Source organism: Acanthisitta chloris, unplaced genomic scaffold, assembly GCF_000695815.1.
Source record: "Acanthisitta chloris isolate BGI_N310 unplaced genomic scaffold, ASM69581v1 scaffold1361, whole genome shotgun sequence".
In the NCBI taxonomy this organism is placed as follows: Eukaryota; Metazoa; Chordata; class Aves; order Passeriformes; family Acanthisittidae; genus Acanthisitta; species Acanthisitta chloris.
In genome coordinates, this window is record NW_008654148.1 from 18,029 (window position 1) to 30,963 (window position 12,935).

At 42.9% G+C, this 12,935-nt stretch overlaps 1 protein-coding gene across 1 annotated transcript in view; it reads right to left on the minus strand.

The window, feature by feature from the left end:
- ARIH1 (ariadne RBR E3 ubiquitin protein ligase 1) overlaps positions 1-12,572 on the minus strand; it is a 28,636-nt gene extending 16,064 nt beyond the window's left edge. Inside the window, exons 1-4 of the mRNA XM_009083357.1 lie at positions 12,505-12,572; positions 5,810-5,954; positions 1,549-1,641; positions 1,143-1,198 (exon numbers count right to left, since the gene is read on the minus strand). Coding sequence (XP_009081605.1) covers positions 1,143-1,198; positions 1,549-1,641; positions 5,810-5,954; positions 12,505-12,512 — 302 coding nt within the window. The 5' untranslated portion in view covers positions 12,513-12,572. The remainder of the gene's footprint in view (positions 1-1,142; positions 1,199-1,548; positions 1,642-5,809; positions 5,955-12,504) is intronic.
- Between the last annotated feature and the right edge of the window lie 363 nt (positions 12,573-12,935).

Consider the following 12,935-nt stretch of genomic DNA (forward strand, 5'->3'; position numbering starts at 1 on the left):
CCACAAAGTTCAAACTCCAGTAAACAAAAATCTCAATCAAGCTACTCAAGATATGCCAACTTCAGTTCAGTTTCCACCCACTGAACTTTATAAACCACCCCTCAAACAGGGCATGAAAGCACTTCAGCTACTTCCACTCCTGTGCATCCTACACTCCGTGACTAACCGAAAGCCACTACTGCAAAGGGACTGGGAAAATCACTACAAGTTCAAACTCCAGTAAACAAAAATCTCAATCAAGCTACTCAAGATATGCCAACTTCAGTTCAGTTTCCACCCACTGAACTTTATAAACCACCCCTCAAACAGGGCATGAAAGCACTTCAGCTACTTCCACTCCTGTGCATCCTACACTCCGTGACTAACCGAAAGCCACTACTGCAAAGGGACTGGGAAAATCACTACTCTGAAAGCAACTGATAATAAGCCCCAGCAAATTAATATCAATGAGTGAGTCAGGCTTCAGGAAGGAAAGAAAGAGGTAAAAGAGTAAGCCTCTACTGAAATGCTTTTTAGCAAAAAGAATTAAAATGAAATTAATCAGGGTTCAGGATTATGAAGGATATTACTCATGTAATAACATCCCCCAATATAAAAGAGAAGGAAGCTCATGGAATTCACTGCTTCACCACGTATGAGCACTTGTCCTACAACTGGACAACTCAGCAGGCCAACTGACACAGGCTGACACAACAGCTTCATCAAACCTTGTGTTTGAGGGTCAACTGCTTCCTGTCAGGAGCATGAAACACACCCTACATCAGCCAGTAAGACTTCTGTCCTCTGACTCACCTATTAGCTATTGCTACAGGACTTGGTGAACCAGTGGGTTGACTTAGGTAGAAGTCCTAAATTCCTACATAAATCAAAGGAAACAAAATGCACAAAGCAATAAAACAGGGTTTGGAAATTCTGCTGCCACATGGATCAAATTGGTCAAGGAGTTTTTCCTCCCAGGGCTATGCCATGGGTTTTTCAGAGCTAACAGGAAGTTGAGAGACTTAGACAGTTCAAGACAGACTTCTCTGCTGCCTTAAAGCCTCCATGCAGTTTTTTATAAGCATCTGAATACATTTGAATAGCACATTAGTAACTAAATGGAAAGAGAGGACAGCCAAGAGGTAGCAACTCAGTATACTTACATAACTGTATTGTCATCAACTAAGATATCACAGCCATGGGCAGGGCATGAAATGGTCTGAAAAACACAAAAAGGTCAGAATAAGAGGAATGGTGTTTATCCTATTTTGCATCACAAAGAATTCTAAGGCAACAGAGTTCACTACAACCCATAGCAAGGAAAGTGCCTTGGCTCTACCATCCTGTCCCAGGGGTGTCACTGCACAGCACAATTCCTCCCACCTAGAGCAAAGACACCTGCACCAACCTGTGGCAGAGTACAACCCCCAAACCTTTGGGGCTTGGGTTTTCTTTGTTGGTCTTTTGGGTTTTTTAAACTTTAGTGGGGATGACTCTCCTCTTTCTTCCCCTCTCCTCTCCAATACACAGGATTCCCAGGAACAAGCCATGAGGTGAGTGACATTTTACCTGTCCCATGCCTTCCTCCATTATTTTGGTAGTTAAATATTCGCTCCAGCACTGCATACAGAACTTGTGTCCACACTCTAGGCCAGTAAAGTACTGCAATGACAAAGAACACAAGACATTGGATCATTTCATCATGTGAGTTCACTCCACAATTTCATCCTTCTTGGTGCTGTGCAGTTCATCAATCACATCCCTCACCCCCCACACCACACTTGAGACACTACTATTTTATTTTACATTATCACCACTGGAGAACATTGCCAGGGCAGCTTTAGTCATGTTTCCAGAGCCAGATCTTAATCCCCAACTCCAGCAGCAAGGAAAGGTGTGGCCGATGTTTTCATCCTGCCTACCCATTTAAATATATCTTTGTTTTAGGAGTATATATGGAGAACAGCATGGATCCCTCCTGTTTGTTTCTGCAAAGCAGTTAAATAAATGAAACACCAAACAGGCCACAGTGCTAAGATGATACTGTCTTCTTTCCTCTTATTTTTTCTACTTGGCACATGTGGGTGCTGCCCAAAAGTCCCAGACCTCCTTGGTAAACTTCCTCCTGAAACCCAGGTGCTCATCAGATGAGGACACTAAAGATCTTAATTGGCAGGTGTAAATTACTAAACAAAATTCAGTAATGATCAGTTGTCACAGACAGCAACAAGGACAACTTCATCTGCATCAGCATCATCTGCACAGAGCATGGGAAGATACTATCTGGGATTGAGTGGTTACACAAGGGGTGGAGAAGAAAACACTGCTGAGGAGACTGGAATTAAGGGACATTTCTCTGGTCATCTTAAAGTTATTTTATAGCCAGAGTCAGGGGCAAGGAAAATTATTTAGAACACTTCGCTTGTACCACTGCGCAGGTAATATTTGCTGGCTTAGCTTTTCAAACTATCTTCTCAGCCAGTGAGATAAAACAAGAACTCCACCCTCAGATACAATCAATCTGTATGAAACTCCACACAGGAAAGAACCTGGAACCCTCTGCAGAGCAGCCTGAAGCAGCAGCAGAATGGTGGTAATTTAGAGAGAGTCCATTTTAAGAAAGTGTTCTTCCAAAACTGCCTCCTTGACCATTACAGGTTCATTTTGTCCATCCCACACTGATGTATCAGCTGGGTTACACTCGTCTCTGGATGCTACAGCACTGGGATTGCACAGGGAAGGGAACTATCAGCACCTGCTTCCCACGGCCTCAGGTTGTGATCACACTGGTCGGGCACTCCTGCCACCAGAGAGGCACAGGTCTGAACCTGTGAGCAGCAGCACAGTTAAACCTGACCTGACCAGACAGTGAGAAGAGAGCTGAGCATCTGACTTCATTCCAGATAAAACCAGACATCCACCCAAACACAAACAAAAACAAAACCCAGAGAGGAAGCTGACACCTACATGGTGCCCAGGTGCACCAACTCCAAGACTGATGAAAGATACCTTCCAATTCCTGAACCCATCCTGAGCCAGCTAACAGACATCTGATGCTTCACAGACAGTGCTGTGGCCAGGTGATGTCCCCTGGAGCTGCAGGTAGAAAAGTCTCAACATTTGGAAGTTTTGGGATGCCACAGCACACAACCATCCCAAAGACAGGACTGACTTTTCCTGAATTTTGGCTTCTCCACATGCAATGGGAAGCAAGTACAGACAAGGGGATCATCCCTTAATGAACAGATCTTCATTTAAGCCTTGTTTTGGTTATTTCAGGCAGGGAAAAGGGTTGCTAAATGCCCACAGAAAGGGCAGCCACCACACTTCCTCCCAGGCCGCAAGGAATTCAGACTATCTTTCAACTCTTTACTTTGAGGGAGTTCCCAATTATTTTTGGCTCAGCTGACAGCAGATGTCAAGGGAGCAAGCAAAAAGGCTGACCTAAAACCACTGAGTGCAAGGGGTAACAGTGACTTCTGAAGCAGCACATCATCACAGCGGACAGCTCTGCTGTCATCCCATCTGTGCTCATCACCTACAGTCTGGACAACAGCAGGATGTTCCCCAAAAAACACCCCCAGCCCAGCAGCCTGGCTTTCCAAGGAACCTGAAGGTGAGATGCAAGAGAAGAGGCAGGAAAAGCCATGACCCTCTCAATTCCTGTCTTACCTACAACAGTCTCACCCAGAGTAACTACTGAGACTTGATGGGGACACAGAGGGAGTAAAATATTTCGCTGAAGTTTTCAAACCATCAGGGTGTAGGCTGAAAGAATCAAATGCCTCTCATTTTGCTTCCCAAAAAACTCAAATCACAGTTCTTTGGAGACGACTGAAGAGCTATAAGGACTTGTAGAAAAACACCTCCTGCAAAGACACTGCCAGAGGGGCAATATTCAACACAAACATTCCTTCAATAGCTGTATATTGTTGAACTTCTCAACAGGCACAACTCCAGACTCTCAGCTTTCCATAGGCTGCAAAGGGGTCTTAGGAAAAAATACAGCTTTTATGTGACCAAAAAAACCAAACCCTAACCATTGCAAGAGGATTTTCAAAGCTGAGAGTGTAGGTTAGGTACTGAATGTAACCATAATCCTAGAATGTGTAATTCACATTGACTAAACCAGCTGCAAAGCAGACTGTAATCACCTCAGACACAGACACCACAGCCTTTCACAGAAGAAATAATAAACATTATTTTCCTACAGGCTCCAACTTTTATGTATGGCAAATAAACAGAGGTTCCCCTCTGATGTGTCCTGACTTAATCGACACCAAGAATACAGATAACCCTACTCACCTGCAACATCTCACTGCTCCAGCTAAGAAAATGCTCTTCCAACAACTGGGCCATTACTATTTTGAATGTGCTATTTGAGCTACAAACCCAAAAGTATTAGTGTGTTTTGTGCAATTCTTGTCAGGAGCCAGAAGGCTGCTGCCCAGGCAGCACATGTACCCCCAGCCAGAGCAAAGGCCTCTCAGCTGGGACTTGTACCTCCTGCCAGTACAGCAACTACATCAAAAAGGGGAGAATAATACATTATGAACATGAAATCTAAATTTGAAGTTTCCAAGAGGACCTTTTCTGGAGATAGCATTGTCTTCTCCTATTTTCATTTAAAATGTTGCAGGGCCAAAAATCAAAATTATTGCTTTACTACCTAACACTGAAAGTCTGCAGTGACTAAACAATAGATTTTAGCATAAGGTAGAGGGCCTAACAAATTTCTCAAGCTTGTCCTTCTTATCCAAAGCACCTCTTCATACAAAGCAAGCAACAATTTGCCTTTCCAGCTATTCTCCAAAAAGGAAGTCAGGCACACAAGGCTTAGGAGGAGATGCACAAAACCTTGTGGTTCCTGGCTCAAGAGCAACAGTGATCTTGAGGCTGATAATCTGAGGCCTGAAACTGGGCTTTGCTTGGCTCTGCCTGTTCCAGAGCAAGGTAGAGGCTCACAGCAGCCAGGGGACTTCAGGCTACTCATGAACCCCAAAGCTTGGGGTGGCTCCCATCCTTGCCGAAGAGAGCTCAAAAAAAAAACCACCCAGAGCAAGAGTGAAGCCTCGTGCAAGAGCTGCTTTGCTCTGGAAAGGTCAGGCACAGGTTGGAGTGTTTTGGAGGGTCAGGGCAGCTCCCCCAGGAACGACAGGTTCTGATACAGGAATTCCTCCTCACTGTGTCAGCACCCTGCCTTTTGGCAAAGCCACGGATGAGCTCTCCTATTTGAGCTTTTCCACTAATCTCCTTTTCTTACAGATCTCCCATCATTATGCCCTGCCCCTGGGAGGCCACAGCAGAGCCTGCACCTCTGATCAGTGTACAGGAATTGCTTCCATTTTGTCAACAGCTACACAAAAAACACTATCACCACCGACCTTACCACAACAGACTGAGTCAGAGCTCCAGCAAACACTGCTACCCTCATCTTCTCCAGTTAAGAAAATATTGTACAAACATAAAGATCCAAAAATATCCACATTTCACTTCTACTCAGTTTTGTTCTAGACTGTCTAGTTTGACTATTTCATATCATTATTTACTACTTTTATAAACTGCTTCCTGTCTTGTCATTCTATTTAATGAAATTATTTTGCCCATCCTGTTTTCCACGTATTTTTTTCTTTCATGCATCATTTATTTGCAAGTCCCAGTTGGTATCTGACCTTTGTAAAAATCAGCCTCTTGCTTTTTTTCTGAACTCTGCTATACTTCTGCCCAGGGCCCAGCACCCTCAAAGGGCTTCTGCAGGAAAGTGTTAAGTTTCAGGTAGCAAATTTGGGGAGTTACTGGTCAGATCCTCCCGTGGCTGTCAGGTACTCACCGAGTTTGGGTAGTTCAGATAGCAGATCTGACAAGACATATCCTGGGCTGATGACCTTGTGTTCATCTGACGCGTTCGAGACTTTTTACTTGGGTTAATTACGTGACACTCTGCAAAGAGCTTCTCCAAGTTGCCATCGAAGTACCTGCACAACACACAAGAGAAGTAAAATATAACTACCTTCCCTGTTAAGTCATTTTTCCATTCTATTTGGGAGTTAAATGTACAAAGTTGCTTTTATTATTATTTCAAAGCTCACACAGCCACTACTTGTAACAAACTCTTCACTAACACAACATAGAGCTGGATATTAGACAACTGCATCACATCAGATTCTCACTTGAATTGCACACTCCTGAAATTCAGGGACCTGCATCCCTTCAGCTGTATTTCAAGTAACTCATGATTCTCCCCAGTGGTTGCTTTGCACTAAAACTCCAGGACAAGAAACTAGAGCAAGAACATCCTACTTTGCAGTCCAGGCATTGGGACACACACCTTCCTAAAGCACAGGTTTGATGCCTCCAAGTTCAGTTCTCTTTTCAGTTTAAACCTTCCCTTTTTTCCTAATACTCTAATCACTACAACATTAAGAGGAGGCAGAAAGCAGCAATCAGTTTGTGATTCAGCAAGTCCCTAGTTCCTGCACTTCATGTTTTCCTCCATGTACTCAGTCTACATTAGGTAGATCCCAAAGAGGTCCTGACTTCAATTTTGGCATTTCCTTCTCTGATCTAAGGAGAAATGTGCCAGCAGAGTCAGACACTGGTTCAGCTGATTGAGCACCTGGGCATGGTCACCAGTCAAAACTGCCATTCACATGCTCCAGTCATCTGCAGAGTCTGGGAACAACTGCAGCTAGGTCTGGACTCTGATCTCCAGCTAGGCCAGGCTCCAGTTTCACACTGACCACTGCCCATGTCCATCTCTTGGCCCAAAGTCCTAGCCAGTTCAGTACATTTTGTCTCCAGTCAACATGAGATATTTTAACAGCCTCCTAAGAAAATACCATTCCAGGTTTACAATACTTCCAAAGATTAGGCACCTCGTGGAAAGTAGGATGTAAAATTTGGTTGTGGGGGAAAAAAAAAGACCAGTCCCCTTAAGGAAAAAAGACAAAGGTTTGGTTTAAAGGCTCATAAAAAGCTCTTCTGCTTGGTGAGGGGGACCAGGTTGGAAAGAATCATTAGTAGGCAGGTCAGCCTCTTCCCAGTATCTTTCACATATCTTTCTCCAGCTTGCAGCAGCTGCAAAGAACTAATCAAATCAGCAATTAACCAGCACATACATCCCCCAGTCAAACCTAGTCAGTCATTCCCCCAGCTCCCTTACAGCACTACCTACCAACAAGACTTGACTCACAATTAAAAAGGATTAATTTTCCTGCTGGTTCATACATTTCTCAATGCAGTTCACATATTTTAGATCTTAATTTTCCAGATGGAATTTGGACGGAAGTAGTGAATTCTGGCATCACAGCATACAGGAGGCTGTGCCACTGCTCTTCAATGTTAACTCAGGGATTTAACTCAACCAAGTTATTTTGTCTGCCTTGAGGATGATTTAGAAATAATACCTAAAAAATTTAGGCAAGTGAATTCAGTCCAGTTCCATTATAGGCAGTATTTGTTTATTAAGAGTCATGGATAAAATAAACTTCCCAACTGCTCTTACAGGCAGCATGACCAAGGTAGGACATCCTCAGTTTGAAGAGAGCAGACACACACCTGGGTGTGATATTTGCAAAGAAAATAGTTTTCAAAACAAATGCTATGATGCAACTTGAATACTGGTACTCATGGCCAGCTAAATGCTTATGGAAATACCAGGGGTATTTGTAATGGTGGGCTGGGTTTCAAGGGTGAATATCCACATCAGGAACTTGACTTTTTTCACCTGGAATTACCTGTATGTTCTAAATACCAATGGATAGTATTCCTGCTTCCCCAAGCTGTTTTCTTTTAATGGATCTCTGTTCTTTGCTGTGCCAGGGTGTGCTGAGCAAGGAATTTCCACAACTGTTTGCACATGTGTCTCAGACTCAAAATGATGCTCTCACTGGGCAATAGGAACTCCAGAAAAGGCAGAAGATACCCTGGACCTCCCTGAAAACACACAGTTCCAATGGAGACCCAGAGTACAAGCCAACAGCTCTCTAACTGCTCCACCACTCCTTATGCAAACATACCAAGGGCTCAGTGGCAAGACTGTTCTAGTTCCTTCAGTGGTTAGGAACAAATCCTAATTCAAATTCCTATCCCTTTTTCCCACTGGTTCCAGCATCACCACAGACCATGTAAGATCTCCCTTTGCCCCTCCCATGTTCTTCAGTCAAAGGATTCAAAAGCAGCAGCTCTAATACCCTTCCCAACCAGAGCAGATAAGCTCCACAGGTGACATTCCTCCACCTCCCTAGCCCAGCAAACTTTCTCAACCACTGGTTTCCATTTCCATTCATCCTCCTTGAACCCAAGGAATCAAAATAAATGCAATGCCAGTTAAGATCTGAGCCTGATCTCATACGAATTCCCCTATATTTCTCCTGCAGATCTCACCTAGTGGATCCCAAATGATGTCTACTTTTCTCCAGAGCTCCTCCATGTCAGCAGCTCCATTTGAATCTCCACTAGAAACTCCAGATTACTTTCCATCTCTGTGTTTATAGGACCTATCATGACACTTTGTACCACTTCCACTGCTGGGATCCTTCCATCTGTCTGATTTTTCCTCTGTGAGATGTCTGTATCCTCCTCTGAACCAAATGTCTCCCAACAGATTTGTGCCAAGTCATTCATTAACACTAACAAACATTCATCCCAAAATTAACTGATAAGGGACTTACTAACAGGTTCCATCTAGTCTGCTACCTCCCTTTTGACCAAAGTAACTACACACACCATTCTGACAGCTGAACTCTTTATACAATACAGCTGCATGCCATTATTTCTGCTATGGAACATGAGAGGAAAATCCTTGAATTCTCTCCTCACTTCCTTCACAACTTAAAGGACTTGGATTTTTCCTTAAATTCCCACTACTAAAGGATTGGCTCTTGGTAGCTCCATCCTGATTTTCAGCCTAGGGAGAAGCACAGCACCTTTAACAGTCTTAAATCCTCTGCCCTCCTCTCCCTTCACAATGCAGATCCTGAGTAATTCCAGCACTTCTGATACAAGAGAACTTGTTCTATTAATTCTTCAAAATTTATTATCTTTATCACAAAGTTGTTTTCTCTGCTATTCTAAAATGAATAGACACACCAATGAATTATTTTCAACTTCTTCTATAATTTCTTCACTGCTTACCAAGACCAAATCCATAAAAGTCTCAAGCCTTTGGCGGAGGGATCAAGCTGTCAGCTCCTTTATCTCCTCAAAATTTCCTCCTGCTGTTCCTAACTGCCTAATCGCCATTTTCTAGACATAATCAAATCCTATCTATGAGAGTATCAAAGATAAAAAGCCTTTCCACTGGAAAAAAAATGCTTCTAGGACACACTATGGGATATTTATTTTCGAGCAAGAGCATTTTTGAGTGTCAGAGCATCAGTATACTCACAGTAAAAGATATCTTGATATCAAAACTCCTGCCAAACACCATTTTTCACCTATTCAGCCTCTGCTGAACAATGTGAAGTTCTTACTTGCCCCAAGGAAAGCAGACAGCCAGGTACCTAGAGAAGAGTCAGCCCCTGAAAGCAAGGGGAAGAGGCAATCTGGGCCAGCAGCCAAGCCACCCAGGCCACCTTGGCATCCCTCCTCTGCTCAGAGGGAAGAGAGACATGTGGCCACCAGGTTAGCACCTACAAGGGCCTGCTGATCTCTCTTTATGTCTCCAGGGATTACATCAGGCCTTGCTTACATGCTGAAACAGTTTTAACTAAATGACCACACAAAGTGGGAGAGCTGTATTTCAGACTCTTCATCATGTGGAGGTTCATCCCCAAAACTCCCCTCAGAAGGGATGGACACCATCAGACACTGGAAGTTTGGAATAAAAGCAAAATAAAGCTATAAGCTAAAGCACTTCTTTCACTTATTTCTGAGGCCACCTAGTCATTCTGCACCTGCTGGTCTTCAGCCTCTATGAACCAAGCTTACAAGACAGAGGAAACCATAGCATTTAACATCTTTATTCTCCAAAACACATGCAGCATATCAGGAATTTGAGTCCTTCCTCCACCACCCACTTCTAACCCACTGACAAATCCACCCCAAAAAACGACTTTGCTTTCAAACACAAATAATTAGTTAATTAATGTATCACCAGTGGGACAGGGCAGTTGTTTAATTGTGGCTGTTACTTCATGGTAAGTGGAATAAATACCTGTAACATATCTCACTCTCAGCACCACTGTTCAATTATCCCATGACAAAGCTGGCACAGACAGGAACAACTTAAAAATAGGCACAGCAAGGCCAGAAGAGCTATTAAGAGGTTTTGGGGGTTTAAAACACTGAAATTTTCACCCTGTGAGCTCAGATCTCAACACTTATCCAAAAAAAAAAAAAAAAAGAAGCCCCCTTGTTTATGTGCTTTAGCCCAGGCCAGGTTTGATAAGGCTGCTGCAAGGCTGTGCTGACTCACCATGAACTAAGGTGAAACAGGCACTGGGTTGGTACTGTAAACACACACCATTAAGCAACAGGTACTTTCAAGTACAATGCATGTTTTTGGGGTTGTTTTTTTTTCCCCTTAAACTTCACCTATTGCCACAGCCATCACCAAATCTTCTTAAACACCAAGAGCCAACTCTCAGCCTCCTGCCCAACTTCTTGCTCCTGCTTGAACAAAACTGAGCACTGCAAAGGGTTTCATGGAAGTTATTTGGTGAAGACGTGACAAAAAGCAGCATCAGGTACTCGAGAGATCACACTCTGGTGTTCTTCTAATACAACCAACACTGTGCAACAGGTCTGCCTGAGCAAGGGTCATGTACTGTATTACTCACGGGGTAATCCTATGGAATTAAGGCAAGTATTTTAATGAATATGTTTACCTGTGGATTTGTAAATATTAATGTGTACTTAAAGTGTTTTGTAAAAACTGTAAACGCCTTAACAGTAACACCTCACACTAAACTGGCTGCACCTCCCCTTGAAAAAAAATCACTGTAGTCTAATCTTTATTTTTACATTGATGGCAGCTCTAAACAAGCTGTTTATGGCTGTTTCAGAGAGAAGGGACAAAACCTACTGAATAAAGGGATGCCATTTCAGTACACTTACACAGAGGTGTCTCACAGGGAGATGGAGGTACCCAGGGTGGGTGAACTCTAGCCTGACCAAGAGAACCAGCCCAAGAAACTCAAATACAAAGTGAACAGACACACATTGCAGAGCAGGAACTAAATCAGAATGCTTAACAGCTGCAGACAGTTAAATAGCCTCAGTGTGACTATCTGTGAGACAAAGCTTTCAGACTTCCAACACTAGCTAAGAGGTCAACCTGAGGAAAATAAAGCAAGGACTAGAAGTTGTAAAAAATACAATCATTTCAGGAAAAAAATTAAAGTTAAATAGCCTCAGTGTGACTCTATCTGTGAGACAAAGCTTTCAGACTTCCAACACTAGCTAAGAGGTCAACCTGAGGAAAATAAAGCAAGGACTAGAAGTTGTAAAAAATACAATCATTTCAGGAAAAAAATTAATCTAGGTTAAACAAAACAGAAGAGATACCTGAGCACCATCACTTACTGAACAGAGTACCAGACTACAGGGGCTCAGCCCATGGCTCAAGTTAAGTGATATTTATCAATTCACAGCACCACCAGCAATGGTTCCTGGTTTACAGACCACAGAGCATCCTATCTTCCCATGATCATCAGGCAAAAGAAATGGTAATTGAAAGTCAAACAAACAATATTACCAGGCACTGAGCCCTTCTGCCCTTGCCACCCACACATTTGTCACTTAACACTGGTTAAGACCAGCAAAGACCATAACAACCACTAAGTCCCTGTATGGCCTTTACTGGTCCTTCTGGCACAGGTTAATTCTCCTCCACCTTCTAAAATCAATTGAATTCTCCAGCTCCCTCACACTCATCAACAACAACACTGGCTATGAAAAAACCCAAGTGCACTGCCACTGGATTTGGCCTCTGCTGTGCAACAACCAACTAAAAAGGACCTTTACCAGCAACATTCCCCAAGAACTAGGCATCAAAGATGAGAAATAACCATAAAACCCTCTGCTCTGAGCAGGAGAGACAAAATTCCAGCCATTATTTACACATGCACTGAAGAAAACCTGGAGCTGCAGAGATGAAGAAAAGGCAGGAACATTATCAGTCAGGAACAATTTATTCTTGGCCAGACTAGCAAATAAACACATCAGGAACACACACGCCAGCACAACAGGCAAGAGCAGCTAAACCCAAATCCAAAACAGCTGCAAGATAACAGGAACCTGTTCCTGCTTGCTTTTTTCCAGAGCCCGTGAAAATGCTGTGATGTGTTCAAACTGGAAATCCATCCTTCTTCCAGTGGGAACTAATTTCCACAACTTCTAAGTTTAACAGTGATTAATAATACTAAAACAAGGAATCAGCTGGTAAAGGGGGAACATGCAGAGCTGACACAAGAGATCCTCCTGCCACACACTGTGCATTCATCCATCCTCACATCAGCCAGGTAACAAACACTTCTTGCAGGTCTGAAGCACAAGGTGATGCATGCTAAGGTGGCTGCTTACCTCTCCATCAGCTTCTCCTTATCCCAGTTGAAATGGCTAAGCAGTATTCGAGTGATAGTCGCTGGATTCTGGAGAAAGAAGCAAAAAATAAACAATAATTGAGTAACCAAGATGGTATGAGAGCACCAAGCAGAGTTTTGAATAGGCAAAGGGAAAAATCAGTGTGTCTGATAACATCTTCTGTGCAGACAATACATGTTTACTAGCATATACTGGGAAATAGTTGGACTTGACAGATAGAAAAAGAATTTTAAAACATCTCTGTAAATTAAAATGTCAATATAAAATGAGAATTTGGTTGAAGACTTAAGGAACAGGTTCAGCCTATAATGGTCAGAAATCAGATGGAAAATAAAAAGCTGATTTTCACTTGTGTACTAGTTTTACTTCCAACTGAATCTGTACCATCAGCCAAGGGATTTGTTATGGGA